The 26,794-nt window shown below is 44.3% G+C and overlaps 1 protein-coding gene across 2 annotated transcripts in view; it reads right to left on the bottom strand.

Moving 5' to 3' along the window:
• The window catches only part of LOC137447939 (vascular endothelial growth factor receptor kdr-like), a 153,283-nt gene that overhangs the window by 51,254 nt on the left and 75,235 nt on the right, over positions 1-26,794 (bottom strand). For both annotated transcript variants that reach the window (XM_068151957.1, XM_068151958.1), the window contains exons 9-12: positions 25,887-26,062; positions 12,588-12,738; positions 9,748-9,853; positions 1,705-1,813 (exon numbers count right to left, since the gene is read on the bottom strand). In XM_068151957.1, the coding sequence (XP_068008058.1) occupies positions 1,705-1,813; positions 9,748-9,853; positions 12,588-12,738; positions 25,887-26,062 (542 nt within the window). The remainder of the gene's footprint in view (positions 1-1,704; positions 1,814-9,747; positions 9,854-12,587; positions 12,739-25,886; positions 26,063-26,794) is intronic.

Here is a 26,794-nt window from a genome sequence, read left to right as displayed (position 1 = left end):
GCTTCTTTCTGATGTCCAGGTGCAAACATTTCTACCATAACCATTGCCAGGAATTTCACCTGGTGATTCATTTCCTTCATCATTAAAATTGCCTGATGAACATTTGTGTCTCAATACATTGCTAGGTTGATCTTAAAAAATGCCAATTAAATTATTAGCTTGGTAGGGGGTAAAATGAAATACCTTTGTTATTAAGTTCACACCAAAGAAATTTCTCCTCCTGTTTAGATGGAACCTCTTGAGTTCCAGTTGTGCCCATTGTCCCTTCTCCTGTCACCACTCTACTGAAATGAGCCAGGCCCCATCCTCTTGCCCCCACTCTTTAGCTATTGGTCATCATTGAGAAGATCAATTGCTTCAGAGCAATGAAGTCAAACAAGACATGAATGAGAGTCAGAGGGATGAAGAGCACTTCCACAATCAAGCTTCACCCTCACAACTTGTTTCATGAGAGACCAAGTAGCGAGAATCATTTACCTTACAGGACAATTCTGCACTCTATTCTAAAAAGTGTTATTTGATGCAAATTCTATCAGCCAAGATCCACTTATCCAGCAAGATACCACAGCAATGAGTCAGTTTGTTCTGGTTGAGCACTTGAACAAGGCTGTCCATGGACTCTTTTATTTTGTTCTTTTTTTTTTTCAAACTCCCATCTCCACTAAAAGCATTATGGAGGTCTTGATCTCACTACTAAAGAATTTCAGTGTTGAAAGGTTAAGCAGATATTTGTTTGGATTTGTGTTCTTTGGAGAAATATCATGTCCACCTCCTCCCTCCTGAAAGGGCACTGGAAAGGCTAATTGCCCAGGCAGGAATCCAATGTCACAATAACTCCCAGTGATATCAGCCCTGGATTAGGGCTGAATATTGGCCTTGCTCACCTTTACTATGTCTGCTGATTTAGTTGGAGATCAACCCTTCCCCTGAGTCAGGGAGAAGCTTCAGGCCTTTGGAGGACTACAAAAGACTTAGCTTTTGCTAGAGGTTTCATGAGGACAGAGCCCAAATGTCATGAGCGTTGCTTTAAGACAGAGGCAGCTAGGCTGAGAGTCTGCATCTGCAGCTTGAAAAGGGCAAAAGGGGGATCAGGTCTAATGCTGGACACATCAAACTCACGTGTCCACTTGTCTCAGGACCCAACCTTCCATGTGGTGAAGAACCTGGGACTGTGTCATAAGGTGTGCTCTGAAAACACACCAGGCAGGGGTTCCCAGCAGTTTTAACAAGCACTCAGCAGCCATATAAAACGTGATGGTAAATCATATCAAAGCTGTGGGAACCGGCATTATTTAGTCTGGAGAAGAGGAGGCTGAGGGGAGGCTGTATTGCTCTCTACAACTCCCTGAAAGGAGGTTGGAGTAAGATGGGTGTTGGTCTCTTCTTCCTAGTATCAACTGATTGGGACAAGAGGAAATGGCCCCAAGTTGCCCCAGGGGAGGTTTAGGTTGGATATTAGGGGCTATTTATTTTCTGGAGGAGTGGTCAGGCATTGGAAGAGGCTGCCCAGGCAGGTGGAGTCACCATGCCTGGGAGTGCTCAAGAAACTTGTGGACATGGTACTCTGGGACATAGTTTAATGGCCATAGTGGTGGTGAGTCAGCAGTCAGGCTTGATGATCTTAGAGGTCTTTTCCATCTCAAACAATTCTGTGGTTCTAGGATCAGCATCTGGTTTTTGTGTAGTGTCTCTTGTGGTGTTTACCTGAGACGTAGAACTCAATGCTTCTCTCTTCTTCACCGATCTTGTTTGAAGCCACACAGTAATAGATTCCTGATGCGCTGCTGTTTTCCATGGTTAGTGTGCTCACAATCTGCCAGACAGAGAGAGAAGAAATAAAGTGGAGTGGAGGCTGAACAGAGGGGCTTGAGAGTAGTGCATAAGCATATTTTTTTTATGGTAGAAATCCAGCTAACAAAGGAGTTTCTGGCAATGAGTGAAGCTCACAGACAAGTGCTTCTATTTAGTTTTCGATCCCTCACCTCACATCACCTCAGTTAATTCTCTTCTCTCCTCATTCCTAAACCTTCCCTTTATTTTTTTCCTGTCTCACCCATGAAAATCTGGGTTCCCCTTTGACACGCTGCCAAGGTCTTTATGTGGCATTAGCTGAAATATCATTCCTATGGATGTGGTATGAGGAACACTGCAGGATTTTGCTTTGCTGTGCTAGAAGAAAGGGAGGATAATGAAGAAGGAAGGAGCATTTGTTCTGAGCTTCACCACACAGAAGAAGGAAGTGGTTTGGTTAATTGGGGGGCTGAACTCAAACATGTCCTTAAGAACTTTTGTCTACTTAAGCATTCTTCTGTCCAGGGCCTTCTTAATGAGCATCCAGCCACCTGGTCACCCCTGTCACTGTCATCAGGCAGTATCACAGGCTCATGGAGGACTATCCACAGGTCATGGCTTTAATTATTTCTAGTATCAAGAAAGCAGGGTCTAACCCACCAAGACAGAGATATTCTTGCAAGATTACTTTGCTTCCCCTGAAGCCATTCACCTGAGGAACTCTGAGCCCTCACATTTGGAACAAATATCACTTTCTTTGCCATGCTCTCTAAGAAGTCTGAGAATCAAATCTTATAACACCCTCTGGCCCTTTGTCCTTATCTCCAGAGAGTGCTTTGAAGTGCACAAAAGCATCTCTGGACTTTCTTTTTAATATCCTAAACTAAACTCACCCAAGACATTCCTTTGCTCCTCATAAAGCTGCACCATGAGTGTGTCTGTAGCTGTGCAGGATGTACTTTCAGAGAGTTATTCAAGATTTTCTGAGCTTTGGCACTTCAAATCCTGAGGGAAATGAGTTTCCAAGGATTTGATCCCATGTGCGTTTTGCTTTCTAATGGGGAACATTTTCAGCACAAGAAGGGCTAAGTGGAAAAGTTCTATTTTTCGTAGGCACCAATGGCAGAAATTAACTAAGAACAGGGAACCCCCAAATTTAGGGGTGAAAAGAGGCCAGCTCCCTCTGGTGACCAGCAAAGAAAGAGCTGTGAAGCTCTGATTTATGACGTGAGAATAGTTCTAACTTTGTTGTAACATCACCCAGAGTAGCAGCTGCCTCCTCCTTCTGCTCCAGCAGCAATGGGACTAATGCCACAGCTTACTCCCAAGCACATGTTCCAAGGACTGCCCCTGACGTTAAACAGCAGACACTGCCTTTTGAAATACTGCTGAATCAGGACCAAGATCTTTTTGCTCATCTGGAGACCATAGCATTTTATATTTGGGAAGGGAAAAGAAAAAGACTATGTAAATGTACCTGCTGAGGAGGGAAGGGCATACATTTGGACAGCTATGTAACAGCTGTAAGTCTTGCTAAGTGAGAAAGGAGAAGAGAGATCTTATCAATGCTTATAAATACTTAGAAGAACGGGTGTCAGGAGGATGGGGACAGTGGTGGTAATGGTAAACACACGCACTCCTGGACACACGCAGATGCCAATGTCTCCAACTGCATAACTAAAGAAGAGTCTGACATAGAAGTGGGAAAAGAAGGGAAAGGAAAGGAAAGGAAAAAGGAAAGGAAGAAGGGAAGGGAAGGGCAAATAGATGTGCTGAGACCTCATTTTAGCTAATCTCCAATGTGTTGAGGTGTGGAGGTGTATAAGATGCTAAAATGATGGTGGGAAAAGAATCTGGGGATAAACTCTTGGGAAAGATGTACTGAGGAAAAGAGAAATAATGATTGTCTTCTTGGTGTGCTCAAAAATCCCTGCTAAGCCCTCGGATCCCAGTTTGCTACACATGTGAGCACAGAGATAACACAAGGGATACACACTGCATGGTCTTGTCCTAGAACTGGCACCTCCCAGAGTCCTCCAAATGGTGACCTTTCAAGCAGGGGCAGCCAGCAGACATGTGATTTCAGAGCTAGAAAGAATGGCTATGATTTTCTTGTAATAAAGTGAATCCTTTGACATCATTATGTATCAGCTTTTCACTCTATCTGTGTGCTGCCAGGAAAATCCCTGAGATTGGAAGTCTAATTATCTTTCCAGCAACTTATCTAAAGTTCTTACTTGCCAAACTAACCTAATCCTGGTTCGGTCCACAAGAGAGTGATGCTTTGGAACATTAACATGCTATACCAGAGGGCATTACCAAACCATCATTCCCACTGTAAGACCACGTAGTCTTGTCTTTTACCAATGGGATCCTGCAAGAAGCATTTATTTAGGAAGCCAGCACTGGTATCTGTTTTTTGAAGTACCTGTGATGCCATTGAAATCAGTAAAGGAGATCCCATTGAAAACTAACCCCTAGATGTTTAGCCCCATTGTGTTCACACTGCTGATGTTCTGGCAGTTGTTCATCACCTGTTATTTTGGGCAACCCAAGAAGAACCCACTTGAAAATGTGAAATTTGTCTCTCCTTGGTCATAGTGGCAGGTAGGGATAAAGACTTTGTTCTTCTGAGTCCCATCCCCTAGGAAAGTCTGTACAAAGAAGCTGAATGAGAAAAAGGGTTGAACTCAAGCAACCAAAGGAATCTTTTCCCATTATTAAAAGTGCAAACAGTTAGCAGATTTCTTTTCCTCCTCTCAGTGAAGTGGCACAGTCCCAGCATTTGGGGACCTTTAGTATAGAGTGGAAAAAATTCTGTGGGGATAATCTGCTTTGTGTGCTTAGTCCATGCACCTGGCAAAGTATTTTCCATTCCTGGAATCAGAGCCAGGATAGAAAAAATTGAGACATGTTGGCATTTGCTGCATCTGGACTTACAAAATCACAGAAGGCCTCTATCTGCTGGTGATCTTGTGTCCAACCTCTTACTCAAGGCAGGTCTCCCATCAAAGCTCTTTCTCATGCCTTCTGCCCAGAAAAGTCTGCTCCCAGGCAGAGCACAGCACATTCTGCTAAGCCTAAAGAATAATGCTGATGTGAAATCTGGAATTGCTTTGAAATATTGAAACTCTTCAGTGAATATTGCTATTCATGAACTATTTACAGCCTGGAAGATTGCACTTTTTAATTTATCTTCCACTCCATGTCCCAGTCAAGAGCAGTTCAGACTAAATGACACGTTAACCCTTGACAATGTACTCTAGCCACAAGTGGCTGTTCAGTCTTTAGCTTCTGTGCAGGCTGTGCTGGAACCAATGGTAGTTAATAACAAATTATTGGCATGTAATGTCTAGACATCTTCCTAGTGGGAGCTGGGCTGGGATCCTGTGAGTTCACTGCATACCAAATGCCAAACAACCTTCAGTCCATTTTGGATTCCCTGTGTTGAATTTGGAAGCCAAGGGCTCCATTTCTTATTACTTAAAGCAAAGGCCACCCAATACTGTGAGCCCAAAGAAAGGATTATTAGCTAATAAATAATTACTATAAAAGAATAAATCAAGTTTAAATCTCAGTAAGAGAAGGAATAAAATGACTGCTCTCTGAAGAGCAGCTCTGACAAGTAAATAGACATTTGCTGCTGGGAGAACTCATAATGGAATAGTTCAATAAAGTCCATATGTCTTGCACTGTAAAACTGATAAAAACAAGCTATTGTAGACAGAGCCAAATAACATTCCACAGCCATCTACCATGAGTGTTTTGAGACATCTTGTAGTAAGGACAGAGCCCAAGACCCCTTTTTTTTAAAGCTGGAACCAGCATGAATTAATATATCTTGTTACTCCTTGCTTTCTCTTTCCTTTGTCTAATCCCTCCCTCCCAACAGCTTTAGTTAACAGTTCTTCTCTCCTTCACATCATTAGCTGTATGTGGGCGAGGATGAGGAGTAGAAAATGTGGGTGGAAAACTTCTCAGCTGTCTAACTCTGGCAGAGCTGGGGTGGAGGTGGCTAGAGGGAGATGAAATTAGAAGAACTTCATCAGAGACCTCACAAAGAAAAGGTTCAGCTAGCTCCTAATCCATCTATTTGAATGGCACAGAATAACACTTATTTTTATAGCCTGACAATTCCAATCCATGGTTTTGGTTCATTCATTCAAAGCATGCTAAAGGATGGACTGAAGACAACTGAGAGGAGAAGTCTGGGAGTCGACTGAGAGCTTGCAGGGTTTGCTTTCATCTCTGACAAGGAGTGTTTCTCTCCCTGTAAGATGTGACTTTATGATCCCATCAACAAAGACACTCAAGGCCAAACTTGATGGGGCCCTGGGCAGCTTGATCTGGTTGGAGATGTCCTTGCTGACTGCAGGGGGATTAGGCAAGATGACCATCGAGGGGCCCTCCCAACCCAATGCATTCTGTGATTTCTGTGATTCAAATGCCTCTTCCAACCTCCACAGTTCTATGATTTTATGAGACTGTTGTCTTCCCCATGGAGTACAGCTGAGCTGATGGTGGTATCCTGTGATCAGGTTGGGTCAGGAAAGAGGGAAAAACAGAGATCTGAGGTGGAGGAACTGATAAGCATTTCTGGTGTGGATAGACCCATTATTCTCTGGCCCTAGGGTAGGTGCTGGTTAGTCCTGAGCAATTACCCCTCCCATCCTAATGTTAGCAATAACCACATACTTTCCATGTGAGACTCAGCCTTTAGAAGAGGCAGGTGAAGTTCACTTCTCTGTCTGTGGAATACTAATGGAATAATGATTGTGATGAAAATGACAGGAGACTTCACTTTTATATGCCACTTTTCCTTATCAAGACATCAAACAGATGTCTAAAGACCTCTATGTGATCAAAAATCACATCAAGCATCAGCAGCCTGCTGGGAAAATCCTTGTTGCTGCCCTGCAAGCTGGCATTTGAGCAAGATTCTGGATCTGGTGGTTTCTGCAGGTTTGTTCCCACATTCTTAGCAGCTCTAACGAGTTAGTGCATTTTTCCATACATTGCTGAACCAGGATATATTGATGCAGTTCTTCCTGGGTGAACTCTAGGAATGATGAGAAAACTTAGCCCAGGAAAATTCCACCTTCTGCTGTGAGGCTCCAGTTATCATTGGATAGGCTCACATCACACAGGGAAAATAACCAATCTTAGCTAATCCCAGCTCCATAACCCAGTCAATAAAAGCCATGCTCAGTCAGCCTCCAACATCTTTATTATTTCATCTGGCTGGTCAATGTAGATGAATTACTTGCTAGGAGATGGTGGGAATGGATTGGGCTGTTTCCTGTCTTTTCCATTTCTGGTGGGAATAAGGACTGATAAAACATAAGGAAAGGTCTGAAGGGTTTGAGTTTTCATCAGTGTCTTTGTTGAATTATATTCTATTATCTGAAGACTCCACTTAACACAGATGGCCTTGGACTTCAGAAAGGGGGAGGGAGAGGAACTGTCTGCTAATGGAAGCAGGGAGACAAAATGCTGAAACCTGAGATTCATAAAATCCAGTTTTATAAATTTGAATAAATCTTAATCAGGACATGAAGATTATTAGGGAACACCTCAGGATGTGTTTTCAACCAGTGGATCAGCAGGAAATGGAAATAATGAAGATATTAGAAATTGTGAAACTCTGTAACTTGTGAGGAAATATTTTAATGAAAATTTAATAATGAAATATGTAGAAGCTTAAGTTAATGGCCTGTAGGCTGAGCTGTTGAACATGTCTAAAAAATTAATGCTTCAGGATGCTCTGAAGTCCATAGGAAGAGCAGAGATAGCTGCACAGGGCAGAGTGAGGAGCAACCTCGGGGCTGTTTGTGGAGCTCAAGGTGCAAGCAGCAGCAAAGCTCTTAGGGAGCAAGAGGAGTGCTTTTGAGGACTGTCATTTTAATGAGGTTCCCTCATAGAATCATAGAATCTTTTTGGCTGGAAAAAACTTTTAAGATCATTGAGTCCAACCATTCTCTAACTCGACTAAGTCTGGTGCTAAACTGTGCCTCTCAGCACTGCATCTCTGCATCTTTTAAACACCTAGAGGGATGATGATTCAACCACCACAGTCCTCATTTGCATTAAGCAGTGGCACCTCCCCTTTCCTAGCACTCTGGTGTCTACCATGGTTTACAGGCAGGAAACTCAGGCATGTGGTGATGTCAGGACTGACCCATAGGTAGGTGCTACAGTGTCCTTGCTGGGAATTGGGCACTATTTCTAATTGTTGTACCTGGAGATTGTTGCACTTTTGTTTTTTCCCCTAGGGAAATCTGGTGATAGGAGAATGCTGGGAAATCCAAACCAAAACCCCTCCAAAACAACAACAAAAACACCCCGAAACCAACCACAATAATAACAAAACAGGTTAAAATGCTTCTAGTTCTGTGTTGTTGAGGTGTCTCACTGTCCCAGGGACAATTCAGTAAACCAAGATATTTTGAGTCACAGAAATTGTGAAACCCTTCACTTTTACATGGGGACTAACATCTGATCATCAGATCTAGACTACACTCTTGAATACCACGTGGTATGTTTAGACTATATATATATGGGGAGAAACACTTGCCATGAGGGCTGCAAATCTTTCTTCAGTCCATGCAGCAGCCAGAAAGTCTTAGAAAAGGAAGAAACTTGTAGGTACATGTCACCAATCCCCATTTTCCATGAGTAATTAGCACTTTGTAGATAGCTGCCTTTACCCAAGAACTAAAATTCTTAGAGGACAGATTAAAACCAGAGCTTAAGGGCACTATGCCATCCAAATAAATCTGATTTATAAATATATTCCAACAAGGGGAAGACTTGGGAATGAAATGCAAACACTTGATTTTCTCATTCCCAGCCCAACCTCCATGTTTTCAGAGCTCTGGTTTAGATTATGTTTAGAGCTGGAAAGTCTCCATGAGAAAGAGCAGATGGCTAAGGCACTGATCCTGCCAGATGCCGATTTAGTCTGGACCCAATCCAGAAGAGCACTTTAGCTTTGTGCTTAACTTTAAGCATGGGAGTAGCCCAAGAATTATCATACACTTAAAGGTAAACCAGGATACAAACAGTAGCATTCAGCACCTTGCAGGATTGGGCACTGAGCTCTCCAAAGCACCCACCTCAAAACCTGTATCTGGAAAAACACTCCTAAAGCCACAAACCTCTAGAAGTCCAACAGGGATAAACCAGTTCTCTGAGCCAGACCACAGAAACTTCTCCAGGGTAGAGGCAGAAGTCTGAATCTAGAGCAGAAGTACTACAGGAATTTCTCAGGGATTAGCATGGATGTGTGTGAACAGTATCTCTCACTGACACCAATATTTAACAGAGAATTCATGGCTGGGATCTTTGCAGTTCATGCTTTTGGTGCTGTTTGGAAGGGGAAGCAGGCAGGGAAGTGTGGAAGGAAGGAAGGAAGTAAGTCTTCCCACCTTCACTGGCAACCCAAATGGGTGAAGAAATGTTGACAATTCCATCTGGGACAAGCAGGTACTGCAGGCACTTAATCACTCTGACGATGAGACCAGCAGGCTCTGGCCACCAGAGGCCTCTGAAATTATGTGGCTGTCTAGCTTCTGCTCATGGGAGAGTAGGAAAGCTTGGGTGGTACAAAGTGCTCTCTAAGTGCTGAGGATTTTAATGAGCTCATCAGAGTCCTTATCAGCTGTGTGCTCTTCACAGGACCCCTCTTGCACTGAACCAGTCTTACACTTTCTCAGGACTGAGGGAGACAGGGAGGTTTTTGACCCAAAAGTCTTTGGAGAGTTTCAAACAGGGTGTGTGACATCATGCCAGAATCCCAGCACTTATAAACAGCAGAGATCTGAAAGTGATCGCAGGGCTGTGGAATTCAAAGCATGCTAACAACCCATGGCAGCTTGGGAACTGGAGGGTGAGAGCTCCATGTGAGACCACTGCTATTCCATGACATCATTGCACAGCTTTTCATCAGCCACATACCTTTCTTTTATCTCCATGCTTCACAGTTATGTTTTCAATGCTTCTGATCCTGTTTCCTATGAACATGTTCTCCCGAACCACAATTTTTTGCCCATCGGGTTTGCATCTAGAGGTAGAAAAGGAAAGGTGGTGGTCAAGACCTCACTACAGATAATCCAGGGAGGCATCATTAAGGAGAGGGAGTGTCATTCTTAGACAACAGGCATAGGTCTTAAAAACTAAAAGCTGTTGCTGCTGGAGATCGTTACCTGTGAAACTTCCCTGTTTCATCATCACAGCATCGCAAACTTATTTACAAAGCACCTTGACAGAGGTAGACAAAGATCAACATCTACCCAGCAACCACTGAGAAGAATCTGGCCCCATCCTCTTGCCCCCTACCCTTTAGCTCTTGCTGAGCATTGATCAGATCCCCTCTGAGGCTGCTCTTCTCCAGGCTCAACAGCCCCAGGTCTCTCAGCTTTTCCTCCTCACAGAGATGCTCCAGGACCCTCCACATCTTTGTAGCCAGTTCAGCTCCAGTCAAGCAAGGCTGAGTGGTACAAACTGTGACTCCATGATGACAAGTTAGCGAAGCCATTTCAGTTTCACAACTAACTGCATCTGCACCTTGCACAATCCATCACAACATGCAACAGGAAAATGTCCTTATTGCCTCCTCCTCCTCAGCAGAGCTGCCAAGCTTCCCATGGCTGGTTCCAGCAAACTCTGATCCCACCAAGCTCAGCTATAGATTATAGGAGGTAAAATGAATGTGGATGTCTACAGGTGCTGACCAAGGGCTGATGCTGCAGAAAAGTAACCCATAAATCAGCCACTACTTTGCCAAATACTGGGAACACCCTGGGTCAAGGAAGGCTTTCCAGCTCTCAAAGAGCCTCATTAGAAGATGTCTTGAGTGGTTTCCTGCAAGGCACAATTCTGTCTTGAGGGTGAAGGGAAAAAACTCAAAGGAAGCAAATCACATCACAGCTCTAAGGAACAATGATGGTGTTTAGGGATTCAAAGTGCTCTAGTAAGGAGGGGGGAGAGAAAGAGAGAGAGAGAGGAAGTGAGACAACAGAAGGAAATGGGGGCTGTGTCATTTCCCACAGGAATCCTCCTACAGCTTCTGCTGGACAAAGATAAGGCTGGCCCGGAGGCCTGAGGAGGTAGACGCCACTCTGCAATTGTACTTAAATTGATAAGATCAGAGAATCAGAGAGTTGTAACAAGGGTTATACAAGGTCTTTTGCCACCAGGTCACTGGTTTGAATTTGGCTTAATTTGTCATTCATTGCCAATTCTTTCTCCCTAGACAGAAAGGTCTGGAAAAGATGTCAGGTCATGGAGTCATAGACTCATAGAACCATAGAATCATGCACTGGGTTGGAAGGGACCTTTGAAGGTCACCTAGTCCAACTCAACCTGCAGTCACCAGGGACATCCCCAACTAGATCAGGTTGCTCAGAGCCCTGTCAAGCCTGACTTTGTATGTCTCCAGGGATGGAACCTCCACCATCTCCCTGGGCAACATGTTCCAATGTCTTACCACCCTCATAATAAAGAACTTCCTAATGTCCAATCTAAATTGATCCTGCGATAGTTTCTGATCATTGTCCCTTGTCCTATTAAAGCATCTCTGTGGCTTTCCAATGGAATGCAGAACCGTTTTCCGTATAGTGTTTCCATTCTGGTCTTGTTGAACACCTCCAAAGCAGCAGCTTGTACACCTTCTGCTGACTTTCAATGCCAAAAGGCTACTTAAGCCTGCAGCTCTCTGCTGGTTTATTCCTACAGGAGCAGTGTAACTGCCTTGATGACTTAACTGGATGCTTCCCTTTGGAGGGACACAAAGTCACTTTTTTTTACCCAACCTAACACTATATCATCCAGCAGCACTGTAACTGCTGCAGCAGAGAGCTTTCTGATTTTCCCTTCTCCTATGGTGTGCCATTAATAGCACAAAATGGTGAGATAATAAGGAACCACCCAGCAATTTTCTCTCTTGCTTCTTAGGCCTGCTTTCATTTTATTATGGAGGGAAAACCTGACTTCAGCCCTCTTGTTGCAGGCAAGAGTTGAATTGTGAGTTGTTACACATGGCTTCTGTCTGTGCCCTGGGGCTACCAGGGGAAGCACTGAGGCAAGACCTCTGTCTGTCGATTATTCTGCTCATACAACAGCAGGAGCACAGAAAATGTCTATCTTGAGTTTTAACTTTCCTCATTCTTCTCTGACAGTTTTGACCTAGTGACTTCCTTTTGCATCTTCACACCTCAGGCTGCCTCCAGGCTTGAGCAAAAAAGGGCCTTAGGAAGCTGTGGACTTGGCTACCTTTTTCAGCTTCTGCAACACAGATGCTACCACAGGAACCCATGCTCAGCATGCACTAGAGAAGACAGCCCTTAGAAAGTGGCATAGATTCCATATGGCAACTCAGTGAAGCCAAGCCAAGCCAAGGTTTGTCTGACAATAGCTCTTAGAGGAGAAAAAAGTGTGGTACCTCCACACCTGTCTGGTTTTTCTTTGCCAGCCACATAGACTGCATCCAGGAGGTGTAAGAAAAGACCTTAGTAAGTCAGAGGGACATTGCTGGTCAAGTTAAAGAGAATTCAAGCCTGATCTGTAGTCATTTTAAACTTATTTGACACAATTCTGATAACACAGAAGGTGCTTGTAACTCAAAAACACCCATAAGCCACCAGATGCTTGCTGGGTTCGTAACCCTGGAGATCATTAGGTGAGGAATTGCTGCTTCTGATTTCTAACTAGATAAATAGGAGGTACTGGAAAGCAAAACTGACTTGAAACTATCAAACTCTTTTGCAACATATTCATCCATAGGAACATCCACTTACAGAGTGTCTGTGAAGCTGCAGGGCTGCCACTTCCACTCGATCTTGGGGTCAGGATTCCCACTCACGGTGCACTGGATCTTGTGTTTGCTTCTTAATTCCACCCGCTCGATCTTATCGAAATCGGTTTCCTTTTCATAGATTTTGGGTCTCTCTAAAAAAGAAACACAACAGAAAAATCAATGCAAGTCATGAAATCATCATAGGATCATAGAATGGTTTGGGTTGAAAGGGTGTGGTGTTTCAGAAAATACACTGAAATGCTGCCGCATCCATCCTAATTGCTTCCAAATGGCACCCTGGACCTGCTACACCTGGAAAATTCATGCTGTGCAAAGTCTGTCGGTCAGATGCTGCAGGATCAGGCTGTTTGTCTATGTACTGCAGACAAAACAGCATTTCTGATGTCACCTCCTGAGACCAACCCTTTCAGCAGCTGCTGCTCAGCAATGTTGTAACCATTGTACAGATTCTCCCCAGGGCTTTGGAGAACAAGTTTTTACCACACAGAATCCCAGCATGCTGGGGGTTGGAAGGGGCCTATGGAGATCATCTAGTTCAACCCTCTGCTAAACCAGGGACACCCACAGCAACTTGCCCAGGGTCGCAATGTCCAGGTGGGTTTAGAATCTCTGCAGAGAAGGAGACTCCACAGCCTCTCTGGCATCTCCAGGGTTCCAGCACCCTCACAGCAAAGTTTTTCCTTATGACCTTTTTGATCTGAAAACTTTGCTCTCCTTTTTTGTGTACATGTAATGTGCAGTGGGCGAAGGCTAGAAGGCGGCAAAGAAGTGGTGAGGAGAAAGCACTTGCAGAGCAATGCCAAGACAATCTCACCAGCAGCAAACCCATTACCAATGTCACTGCATTATTCACATCTGGAGGGGTTGCAAGATCACACCCTTGGACTGGAAATCTCTCAAGAGCGGACTTTTGTGTGACACTTTCAGGGCTGCCCGTTGCCAGCAGGAAAGAAACGCTTTGTCCCATCTCCTTCCAGCTCCCACGGGAACACACGAAAAATCAGAAGTAACGCGAAAAAATCCCCAAAGTGAAGTGAACTTTGCCTAACCTCGGAGAGGGTGGGTTTGAGTTTGGGGTGAAAGCACAGGCTCTTCCCTTATGCAGACAGCTCTGCCCATCCTTGGCCATATCTCTTTGTCTGCTTCTCATAACAGGAAATCAAACAGATTTATTGGTTGGGGTCCCTCTGAGGAACACCTCTGAGCAGCCAAGCGTGGCTGCTTTGCGCTCAGGCCTTTTGACAAGTTGGGAAGTGAATGTAGATTAGATTTCTATTTTTTGGGTTAACTTATTTTGTCTGCTATCAAGGAGGCCCCAGATATGTAAATATGAGCTACTGCCCACCTCATCAATCTTGAGCCCTTTCCCTCTCTTTTAGAATAGCTTTATTTTTCCCTTCCAGCCCTCTGCTCTTACAAGTGGACTGACCAGGCTGATCTCACGACTTGGTGGGATCTTCGCTTTCTGTTTCCAATAGTTACCAGATCAGACTCTGAAAGATCTTTTGACCTCATCATTGCTAGAAAATACTTCAGCATTTCTTTCTTCATCCCGTGAAAGGAGTATTGGCTGTAGTTGGTTCAGCCATATCCTAACTCCTATGATAGAATAAAATATTAGCTGCTGGAAAGAAACTTCATTAGATCTTGATTAGCATCCCAAAATGACAGGCCTTGTTTGGCTTTGCTCTTGTGTTCCCTTTTGCTTTGTTGGTCCCCTTTGGCTGAGTCTTATTTCTCCATGTGCCTATAGATGATGTTCTCTCAGGCTCCAAAAATCCACTGCTCACTCCTTTGACCCTTCAGACAGGGAGAGGGAGTGTCATTTAATGCAGGAGAAGGTGAAGAACAGAGCAAACAAGAGAGTACTTGAAACTGCAGTTGGGGTCTCTCAAACTCACATCCTTAGCTGTAACATGGACACAAGGTTTTCTGCACCACGTTGCTCTGGGTTGTGCAAGCTATTGCTGATCAAATGCTTTGAGATGTGTGAGCAAATATTGGGACTAATGTTGAGTTTCCTTGTGACTGGCATCTCATTTCCCATCAGTGTTGTGATCATAACAATAATTTTGTGAAGCTCCCTGGGGAGAGAAGCATATTTTTCATTCTCTTGGACATTTTTCATCTCAGTCTCAAATCCTGTGTTTGGCTTGTCTGGACTGACCTCAAAAGCTTGATCTTCACTTGGAGGAAGAGACTCTGAGTTCAGTGTGAAAGGTTACTCAAGTGTTATGTGAAAGGTTACTATGTTTTCTGGACTATAGGGACAAAGCTTTACTCATTTAAGGAAGGAGAAAATATGTTTGCATGGTTTTGTGTGTGTGAAAGGCTATGGGGGGAACAAGGTTTGATTACAACCCCTTAATATGAAGAGATTTTTCTATGCTCTCAGTGGAACGATGAACATGTTGAGTGCCATTTGAAGTCTAAAAAAGAAATAATCATTTTAACTTGATCTAATTCAAGGAAGAACATACATGAGTGACAAATTAATTCTGAATTCCACAATTACTTTACTGCATGGCACTATTAAAGATTACTTGAAACCTCAAATGAGTCAAAATGATTCATCAAATGCATTAATTATTATTTATGAGGCTTAAGCAATTATTTTCTTAAAACTTGAGGAGCTGGCTAAAAATGCCTCCCCATCATTTCTTTCACAGCACCTTAAAACACAGTTAGGGTGGGGTTGTAGCTAATTATGGGCATGACACTCAAATTGAAATGATTTTTACAAGTGTCTCTCTTTCTGTAGTGCTGATGGTAGGTGTCATTTTGTACATGGCTCTGCCTGCCATGCTGCTGCAGTGGGGATGAGGCCATTCCAAAATTGTGTATTATCATAGAGTCATGGAATTGTTTTGATTGGAAGAGACCTCTCTGATCATCAAGTCCAACCATGAACCCAGCCCTGCCAGGTGACCACTAAACCTACATCCCTCAGCACAACATTTATATGACTTTGAAACCTCTTCAGGGATGTCCAACCTAAACCTCCCCCGGTGCAACTTGAGGCCATTTCCTCTTGTCCTATCATTTGTTACTTGTTGATCTCTTCTCCCATCTGGCTCCAGCCTCCTTTCAGGGAGCTGCAGAGAGCCAGAAGGTCTTCACTCAGCCTTCTTTTCTCCTTTCTGACCAACCCCATTTCCCTCAGCTGCTCCTCAGAAGACTTGTGCTCTAGAATTCTCTTTGCTCCTGGGGAGAATCTCTTGGGGAGATTCCAATTGGACTTTGTAAGAAAACATTTCCCTGTGAGAACAGTGAGACATTGGAATCATCTCCCAAGGGAAGGATTGGGTTCCTCAACAAAGGACACTTTTAATACTCATCTTGACAGGGTGCTGGGCCATCTCATTTCAACCAAACTATTTACCTAGAAAGGTTGGACCAAGGGTCTCTTCCAACCTGGCATTCTGTGATTCTGTGCCTCTGTGTGATTCTGTGCTTGTGAGGATGTTGGCTTTGGCTCTAGCACACTGCAGGTTTGTGATGTGGAATGGGGGTACTTGGAGGAGATTTTTTAGGTTAGAGACTTTCCAAACCTCTTCATACTGTCATGGTCATTTTACTTCTTATTGTGCCCCTTGAAGGCACCTGAAGCTTTTCCATTCACTTTGCTTGCTGCTAACCCAAACCCTATTAATGTAAGCTGCCTCAATCAGTGATGGAAACAAATTTCTTGGCTGCTGTGGTGGGTACTGGCCTTTTAGATTTGCTCAGAGTCTAGCTAGATAGTTCGCTCAGTGAGCTGGTGAAAAGCATCTTCACATGAGCATGAAGAGGAGGTTTTAGCCTAAAGCTGGTGATTATTGAAGGTGATGATTGAAGGTAGACCTAGCAGTGTAGTTCTCAGATAACCCTCTCCTTCCTCCAAGCTGTGCTTTGCTGCCTTTCTTATGTTTGCCTCCTAAGCATCATGGTGGGTTATGCACAAGCTGCTCTTTATCTTCACTCATGTTTAGGTGTGAGGTAAGGCTGGCAGTTGAAATCCATTTATAAGCACTACCAAAATGCAAGTATGTTTCTGCATGCACCTTAAATGATTCATCTGAGGTGTGGATTTCATCCACACACTCACATTTCCATTGTTTTTGCTGGTTTTGAGACATGCAAAATAAACCGGGGACTGGAGAGCTTGAGCAGGCAGTGAGCTAGTGGCAGTATAGGAGTGGAGTAACCAAGCGAGCAGTCTCTGCACAGGCTCTGCAGTGCACCTTCTCTCCTCTGCAAGTGCAGTGCTGAGTCCCCCTCTCTCCTTGAAGCATAAGCACCTTTTGTTTTCCTAACCTTGGGCTCACTGAACACCTTCCTACAGAGCCTTGCCCCCAGCCAGTCATCCTGCCTGCTACAGGTAGTGCTCAACTGCAAGAGATCTTTAAATACACTTCACATCTGACCTGAACTATTTCTTGCTATCCCTTATCTCAACATCTTCCTTCCCTCTCCCCCCACCCCACACTGCAATCTACCTGCTTGCTTTCAGCCTCTGCTTCCCATGCCTTGGCCATTTCTCTCCCCAGGCTGAGTTTTCTCAAGCAGAAGCCAAACAAACATTAAAAGCTTTCATGTCTCTGTCTGCTTTTGGAATGGGCAATGTTCAGATGGCTTTAAATGTATCAAAATAAATGGGCTTTTCGTCCTCCCTGCTTCAAGTGTGATTGTATCCCCAACTCACTTTGCAGAGGTGCAATTGCTGGTGTGAGAGCTGACCTGAATAACTAAAGACCTGGCTGCTGCTGCACTGTGAAATGTAATAAAGAAGCAGTTCTGCTTACTGTAAATTTCAAACTGATCAGCATTATAGAGGTCTCACTTTCTAATGTTATCTTTGGTTTGTGGCATTAGGAACAAATCATATGTACAAGGATTGGGACATTAACCCTTCTGTTTAAATTCACTGCAGATGTTACTTGGAGATTGCAATTGTCACCTAAAAGAGCATCCAAATATAGAGGACAGCACAGAGAAAGTTCCCCTGAAAGTTCTTAGGGCAACTTTGCTTTACTTCCAGTGACTTCTGACTGAACTGCTCTTTACATACCTCCCCACCACCATTTAAACTGGGTTTCCAAAAACCTTTCCACATTAAGCATATCATTAATGTTAGAGTGGTCTAGTGAGGCATTTGGTCTCAACCTTTCATACTTTGCTGGAAATGGGGTTTCATTAAAACTCCTGACAGAGTGGCAACTTGTTTTCTAGTTCCAGAAGCCCAAATAATTTGGACTTTAGAGTCTTTCATCTGATGTTTGTGCAGGACTTTAATGGAAATAGAAGCTCTGCAAGTTCAGCTAGGTGAATTTTTTACAAGGGCTTGTTGTGATAGGATGAGATGGACTGGATTTAAGTTTGAGGGGAGAGAGATTTAACCTGGAGATTAGGGGAAAAAATCTTTACAGTGAGAGTGGTGAGATACTGCCCAGGGAGGTTTTGGATGCTCCCTCCCTGGAGGTGTTCAAGGACAGGGCCTTGAGAAACCTGCTCTAGTAGGAGGTATTCCTGCCCATGGTCACAGGGGTTGAACTGGAGAATTTTTAAGGTGCATTCCAACACCAAACCATTCTATAATTCTATGGCTATTCTGTGAGGTGGATATAGAAAGCTCATTAATTAATCCAAATTTGGACTGGTCAAGTGGGGGAAATGGGATGAAGTCCCCCCCCAAAGTAAAATCACTTTGTGGTTTGCTTGTTTGTTTTTATCTTTTGTGTGTGTGTGAAAGGGAAAGAAAGAAAAAAAATTAATAAAAAGAGTTAAATGACCTGAAAACAAAACTTTTGTTTCAAGCTGAACAGAACATTGTGCTTGACCCCAGCTGATTTTGGGTGGTTGTCTTTGTTCCATTCTGTTTGCTTTTCAGTTTTATTCTGTGCAGCACTACACACACAAAGCTGCTGTGAAGTGGGTGCACAGCATTGTCCCCAGGGTACCTCTTGAGGAAGCAGATGCCAAGATGAAATGAGTGGCCAGAATCTCTCCATGAGTCAGTACCACGGCCAGGAATAGAATTAGGGTCACCGATTATCGGTCACTTGCCTAATCTCCAGCACACACACCCTGCTGCTCCATTGTAACCTGCTGCTATGGGCTGGGAACGCCAGCAGGGTGGGAGCAAAGGAAGAGAAATCCTGCAGCTGGATACTTTGTGAGCAAATATTAAGAAGAATCTCAGGGCACTTGACCTACCCTACAGGGAATTTTGTTGTTAAAATGGCCATGCAGCTTGGGTTTGGTTTTTCTGACCTTATGCTGTCACTTTGGGATGCATCTCTCTTCTCCTTGTAGGAAAAAAGCTGTCTGTTCTGCTCCTGTACCACCTTCCCCTTTTCAGTCACAGAGTCCCAGCATGATGAGGGTTGGAAGGGACCGCTGGGGATCATCTAGTCCAACACTCTGCTAAAGCAGGGGCACCCACAGCAGACTGCCCAGGATCACAATGTCCAGGTGGCTTTGGACTCTCTCTAGAGAGTGAGACTCCACAACCTCTCTAGGTAGCCTGCTTCAGGGGTCCAGCACCCTCACACCAAAGAATTTTCTCCTGCTCTTCAGGTGGAACCTCCTGGGTTCCAGTTTGTGCCTACTGCCCCTTGTCCTGTCACTGGGCATCACTGAGAAGAGTCTGGCCCCATCCTGTTGCCCCCCACCTTTTAGCTCCTGCTAGGTATTGGCAAGATCCCTTCTCAGGCTGCTCTTCTCCAGACTAAACAGCCCCAGGTCTTTCATCTTTCCTCTTCACAGTCCCCTCATCATCTTTGTAGCCTCCACTGGACTCTCTCCAGTAGTTCTCTGTTCCTCTTGACCTGGGGAGCCCAGAACTGGACCCAGGCCTCCAGGTTTGGCCTCACTAGGGCAAAGTATAGGGGGAGGAGAACATCCCTCAACCTGCTGGCCACGCTATTCTTAATGCACATTACTGGCTCATAGTGAACTTGTTCACCAGCACTTTTAGGTCCTTCTCCACAGAGCTAAGTAATTCAACCCCAATGCAGCCAACCTCTGTCCAGAAAAAATAAACAAACCCAGGGTTTGTTCATGCCTGCCTCTCCCCATCTTGTTTGCCATGGCTGAACAGAGAACAAAAACAAACCTGTAATGATCAACTGCTTAATTTTTGCCAGACCAGGCAGCTCACTAGGGTTTTTGTCTCTGCCCTTTGCCTGCTTGTCAGAAAAGAAACTGTCCAGTTAATGTACCTGCATTGCTGGCTGAGAGACAGCACACAAACACATGCTGCCACTCTCTGACTTTCCCCCACCACTCTGGTTTTTGGAGGCTGTCAGAGGGAAATTGGTGCTGCAGAGACACGAGGTGAATGCTTCAGATTTCACTGGCAAACTCCAACAGGCCCCCACCTTCCTCTTCCTGAAATTGCTTTGGCTATTTCCAACAGGATGAAAGTAGCTCATCTGACTTGTGCACTAGGGGTTCTCCTGGGAGCCCATGAGGCTGAGCAGAGGTTGGACCATGGAGCTGCAAGTGTGCAGAGTTGAGTGATGTCACTGAGAGAATTCTTCATATTTTGCTAGTAATTAGTGTGCTTGAATGTCTGTCTGTGCTGCTGTATTCTTTCTTTTCTTTCATACATCTCCCAGAAAAAGTCAGTTGTTTCTCTCCTACCTGTCTCTGATAAATGAGACTTGAAGGATAGCCTGTAGCCTTGTATCTCTTTAGCCTTGCTCTTCTCAACTGAGCATTCTGCCTACCCAAAGCACTGGTTACAGCCACACCCAGGAGGGAAGCTGAGCAATGAGTTGGGGGAGGAACATGTGGGAACAGCAGCGGAATGGAGACAGACTGTGTTTTATTTTGAGATTTCTAGCTTGCTTGGCTGGCCCAGGAGGTAGAAAATCAGATTTTCTACTTTGACTTTTCCTGAATGGGTCATCCTCCAAGGAAAAGCACAGGAGATGAATGTGATACACCAGGGAAAAATAGTCCTGGCAGGATACTGAAACATGCAGGCAAGGTGAAGGTCAAACACAGAATCCCAGGATGGTGAGGGTTGGAAGGGATGTCTGGAAGGGATGCCGGGAGATCATCCAGCCCAACCCCTCTGCTCAAGCAGAGGCATCCACAGCAGCTTGCACAGGATCACAGTGTCCAGGTGGGTTTGGAATTTCTCCAGAGGAGATTCCAGAACTTCTCTGGGAAGCCTGCTCCAGGGCTTCAGCACCCTCACACCAAAGAAGTTTCTCCTCATCTTAAGATGGAACTTCCTTGATTCTGCTTTGTGCCTGTTGCCCCCTGTCCTGTTACTTGGCGCTACTGAAGAAGAATCTGGCCCCATCCTCTTGCCCCCCACCCTTTAGGTCTTGCTGAGCGTTGATCAGTTCCCCTCACAGGCTGCTCTTCTCCAGGCTCAACAGCCCCCGATCTCTCAGCCTTCATCGTGCAGTGTAGCCCTGCTTCTGGTATCTGGCTCTAATCCAAACATTGGTTGGGTTTGCTCTAATAATCCAAAGAAATTCATATTTCTTACAGTGCAACAGTGTCCACCTTAGGGATTTCAGTGTCTCTTCCATGCACAAAGGACTGTGAGAGGCTCCACTCTGTCTTCAACTCTTTAATTGAGAACTCTCTCAGAGCTCTTTTTCTTTAAACTGGCATAGCCCCGATGTGTTTGCCTCATCCTGAAGCTCATTTCTCTCTTCAGACTCTTTCTGGGTCTCATGTAGGTGATGGGGTACTGCTCACATGGATCACCGTGTATTTATTAACTTCTGTGGAGATCACTGGGGACTCCTTTGATGTCAACTCATCCCTTGCAAGCCAAAGTAGGTCAGGCACAGAAGTCCCTTTGCCTTTGATTTTAAACCAAATATGAAGAGCTGGCCCAACTGCAGAGTAGGGAAACATCTGCATCACTAAGTGCCCTGGAGCTAATTCTCCCTAGGAACAAATCAAGGTGTATCTGGTCACCTCACTACCATAACAAGGAGCATGCGACAATGCACATGTGAATTTTCCATGCATCCCCTTTTGTTCTAGCCTTTGCCTAGGAGAGAGGGAATTCATAAGGAGCTTGTAAATTAATGCTGCTTATGGCAGAGGCTGTTTCCAGCACTTAATCCTGCATTTCTTATAGATAGAAGACACAAGCTTGGGGGATCAAGGACTCTATGAGGGAATGTAATTTCAATTGACTAGGGCAGCTGGAACCCAAAGCAATATTTGCTGGAAGAGCCTTGAGGGAATACAGGAGAGAAAGTCTGGGACAAAAAAGAATGGCAAAGTGATGAAGGAGGTTATTCTTCCAATTTTTGAATTAACTTTTGCTTCAGTACAATCTTCACACGCAACGTGACGGTCAGAGCATGCTGACTGCTCCAGAAGGGCTCAGCAAGAACCTTGCTCCATGCAGATGACTTTTACAAGGGTGAGAATGAAATGCAGTCTGCTTGCCCATAAGTAGATTGGAGGGTTTTATGTTTGTGTTTTGTTCAGAAACTGCTTTGTACTCCAGCCTGGAATAACTTTTTTCTCCCACATTTCTCCTTCTTGGCTGGCTCAGATGTGCAGCCACCAGCTGTTTGCTAGGATTGTTCCTTCTCCTTGCTCCCTCCCCTTCAAATTCTTCAGGACATTATTTTCTTGAAGCTTTTCTCAATAAGAATTTAATCAAACAAAACAAAAACACAGCAACCCGCCGCTTCTTGGACAGTGTTTGATGTGTAAATATGTAAAGCAGGAGTGTTTTGAACATGCACTCAGCTACCTCCTGGGGACCGGAGTCCTGCAATGAGCCAAGGTGACTCCACAAGGGAGATATGTGCTCCTGCAAGATTAAATTCCAGCTGCGGTGGGCGCACGTTGGTGACCAGAGACACAGCTAAGCCACTTCTTAAAAAGACATTTTTGGAATAGCAGCAGGATACTCCCCCAGGCCAGGCAGCATGTTCCTTCCTGCATCTTGTCAACCAGCTCCTTGCCTCAGGCCAGCTTTGCTATCAGTTCCCACCCCACAGCTCTGAAGTTATCTGCCTGTTTTGCTCCTTCAAGCCTCTGTGGAGCTGAATTGTTTGATACTTCTGCACACACTCCTCACTTTTATGGCCATATCAAACTTTAGAGGGGAAATAGCTCCCAATACCTTGCTCATTACCATGGAATGAGGTTCCTTGAACAGTCAGAACCACTGTGATTGCTACCAGTTAAGTATATGGGAGGTGACTCCAAGGAAAGCCTGCAGCACTGCTGGTCTTCCAGCAGGTCAGGACACATGCCATACAAGCTCCTGTCCTGCAGGGCTCAAGCTCTTACCTCTTTTTTACAAAGGTATGGAGTGATAGGATATGGGGAGATGGCTTCAAACTGTAAGGAGCTAGATTTAGATTAGACATGAGGAGGAAATACGTTCCCATGAGAGTGATGAGGGACTGGTACAGGTTGTCCAGAGAAGTTACAGAGGCTCCAAGCTTGGCAGTGTTCAAAGCCAAATGAGATGGGACCTTGAGCAGCCTGGTCTAGTAGGAGGTGACCCGGCTCAGGGCAGGGAGGTTGGAACTAGATGATCTTTAAGGTCCCTTCCAACCCAAACCATTCTGTGATTGTATGATTCTGTGATTCATATCCTGCCTGAAGATTTATCTTCTGCTGCCATTAGTATTGAATTAAACACGCTGCAAAAGCTAATATACCACAGTTTGATAACTCCTGCTGCTGTTTGTTCATCAATTCCCAACACTATTAATCTTCAACCTCCTCCACACCTACTTCAAGTAACAGTTACTGTCAGTTATGCCACCTGTGATACTCGGGAGCATCAACCATGAAGAGACTCACAGGAGAGGGGGCTGTGTGCTCACTTATAGTTTCTTAGATGCAGTATGCCCTTGCAGCAACACATTCCAGTGACATTTATCTTCTCATTCTAAAGCATATTTACTACTTCTCCATCGTTTCTTTTATAATATAGGTCAGAACTCACTCACTTTCACCAATTCAGCTCTGATCTTTAAACCCCTCAGCCTGGCTTTTGAGGAGCAATACTGTGACCTCAAGAGAACTTGGCACAGGAAAGAGAGATTTCCTAGAAGCTAGATTTAGATTATACATTAGGAGGATTTTATATTGGTCCTGTCTCCAATCAAGGCAAATTCCTCATTGTTTGCAACTTTTAGTTCCAAAACTCTTTCTAGGATGAATTTCTTTTATTAGCAAAGAGAGGCTTGCTTCTCTAGAGAGATTCCAAACCCACCTGGACGTTGTGGCCTTGGACAACCTGCCTGGGTGACCCTGCTTTATCAGGGGGGTTAGACAAGGTCGTCTCCAGAGGACCCTTCCAGCCCCCACCAGGTGTTTAAAAGACATGGAGATGTGGTGCTGAGGGACATGGTTTAGCACCAGATGCGGTAGAGTTAGTGAATGGTTGGACTAGATGATTGTAAAGGTCTTTTCCAACCAAAATGATTCCTTGGTTCCTTGATTCTATTAATTTTTTTCTGCAACATCTTCTCCAACTGGTAACATTCCTTCAGCTGCTGGGCTTTGCAGACTCTTGAGAAATGATGGGTCTGCGATTAAATAATTATTCCTGATGGGAGTCTCTCTCCAAAGTATTAACAATGAGCACCATGCATGGCACAGACTGCGTGTGAGAGCCAGAATACCACATCCTTGTACATCCAACAAAGATGAAAGGCTTCTTCTGCAGTTAAGAGCATGGGATGGTTTAATCCTGAAATAGCATCTTGCAGATACAAACAAGGTCTGTTTGTTTTTTCTATGCCTATTTGGGGAATGGCTGCTCTTCAAGTAAACATTCTCTTCTGCATGCAACCACCAATATTTACCTTGACAAGATAGTTTATTATCATTCTTAATTTTCTCTTCCTCTGAATGTTTCCATTCTCTTAACAAGGCAGCAGAACCATTGTATGAATAAACAATCTCAAGTGAACTAATTCCTGTATCTTAACACATTCTTCCTCATCAACTGAGGAGTACCTGACCATCAGCATGCCCTTGTCTCTCTCCACTCTTAAATCACACTTTAGTTTCTGTAATGTTTAAGCTGGTTCAAGCTATCATATCTTATTTAGAATTTTTAATAAACCAACTGTGCCTAAGTGACAAGTTCTCAATTTTTTAGGCATCATTCCTTTCTGAGAGGAGAAAACTGAAATAAGAAAACCACAAATCAGAGAATCAGAGCATCTAAGATCATCAAGTCCAACCATCAACCCAATATCACCATGCCCTCTAAAACAGGCCCAAAGTGCCATGTCTGCATGTTCTTTGAACACCTCCAGGGATGGGACCCCCACCATCTCCCTAGACAGCCTGTTCAATGCTGGAAAGTACATGGTGCAGCAGTACTTAAATACACAAAACAGGACAATTGAAACAATTTAGGGGTGCAAAGAGGATAGGGGTAAAATAATTCACCACAGAATTCACCACTCTCTCTATCTCACTGCCTGGGGAAACACAAAGGGGAGCAGAGCTAACTTCTGCTGAACTTCTGCTTGGCCTCATGATTCAATCTCTGCTGCCAAATATTCAGTGGATTAAAAGGGGCATTGGATGTGCAGAGAGACAATGTGGCTCTGTTCTCTGTTATCCCAGCCGGGGAGATTAATAAATGTGATTCCAGTGTCTATTTTCCCTCTGTGCCAAATCAACCTGCTTCAGTTCACACCACCTTTTACTTCAGTTTTCTCCAGATTCCCCTCAAGATGAGCCTGTCTGTCAAGTGCTCCCAGCAGATAAATGACAGTACAGAAAATACAGGCTTAGAAAATATTTCTGTAGAGAAATAAAAGTCAGGGTAGTAGCTTATCTGCTTCCTTCCATCGGCCTTATTGGGACTTTTTCTGCCCCAGCAGATATTCTCCAGATCTTTGCTCAAACTAGTTTGTAATCTCAAGGGATAAAGCTTCCATCTCTGTGCCCCTAGCTTGAGTACCTCACTACTACCTGTCGAACCAAATTCCTATTCAAATGTAAGTTCACTTTCAAGCCATTTCTGTGGAGACACTGTCCTGACACAGGCTATTTCTGAGATGCAGTATCTCAGTGGCAAGTGACTTTAGATGACATTGTTTCAGACTAACTCCTCATAGCAGCTCTCCATTCTGTTGCTTTAATTTAATGTAGGGTTACATGAGGGGGATCTTCAGTGACTCCTAGGTAAGGTGGTCATCTAATAAGCTCTACAGAGTACTGGTTTAGCTCATGTCACCCATTCCTACTGATTGTTAAAGTAGGATCATATCAGAAATGAGAAAGAACCCAGTAGACCTCATTATAAACACCAAGAAGTCCTTACCTGTCACTACCAGCTGCATGGTGAGGTTCTTATAGAGGCCATACTTTGCATTGCTCAAGACGATGGTGTAGTTCCCAGCATGCTTTGGTCTCACATCTCTTATGCCCAGTCGGTACTTCATTGGATCAGGCTCATAGCAAGTGTGGTTGTCCATGATCAGTTTGCCATCTTTGTACCTGTTTTGAAAGTTCCATCAAGGCTCATCATGTACATGCAGAAACTCTCAGAAAACCAGTTACCCAAATGAGGATGAGTAAAGAGTCATCCTTCAGAAATAGGAAGGGAAACACAGATCTATAACCACTGCTTGACCTGGACAGCTCTTCCTTCCTCCTGTCCTAACTGTGAGTAGCCTCTGCAGTGCTGTGCAATGGCTTCATCCAGCAAACAGCCAGCAAACAAGGAAAAGGCATTTGAATGGATCTGAGTGAGTGGTGCCTTTCACACAGAAGCAGAGAATTGTTCTGGTCAGAAGAGACCTTTAAGACCATCGAGTCCAATCATTAATCCAACACTGCCAGCATGCTCAACTCTGATCAGAAATGTCCATCTGGATGCCCTCAAGTTCTGCTGGAGATACAGTAATAGGTTCAGGAAACCAGGGGTTAGCCAGAATTTGTAACCAGTTTTAAAGCCATTATTAATGAAGCAGAATTGTCTTTCATAGAATCATAGAGTGGTGAGGGTTTGGAGTGACCTCTGGAGATCATGTAGTCCAACCCCCCCCTGCTAATGCAGGCATATCTAGATCAGGTTGCACAGGATCATGTCCAGGTGGGTCTTGAAGGTCTCCAGAGAAAGAGACTTCACAACATCTGTGAGCAACCTGGGTCGGTGCTTTGCCCTACAGTAGTTTCTCCTTGAGTTCAAATGAAAGCTGTGTTCTAGTTTGAGCCCATTACTCCTTG

Source organism: Melanerpes formicivorus, unplaced genomic scaffold, assembly GCF_026170545.1.
Source record: "Melanerpes formicivorus ecotype bairdi unplaced genomic scaffold, bMelFor1.0.p_v2 SCAF_22, whole genome shotgun sequence".
Classification (NCBI taxonomy): Eukaryota; Metazoa; Chordata; class Aves; order Piciformes; family Picidae; genus Melanerpes; species Melanerpes formicivorus.
This window is presented reverse-complemented; position numbering and strand designations above follow the sequence as displayed.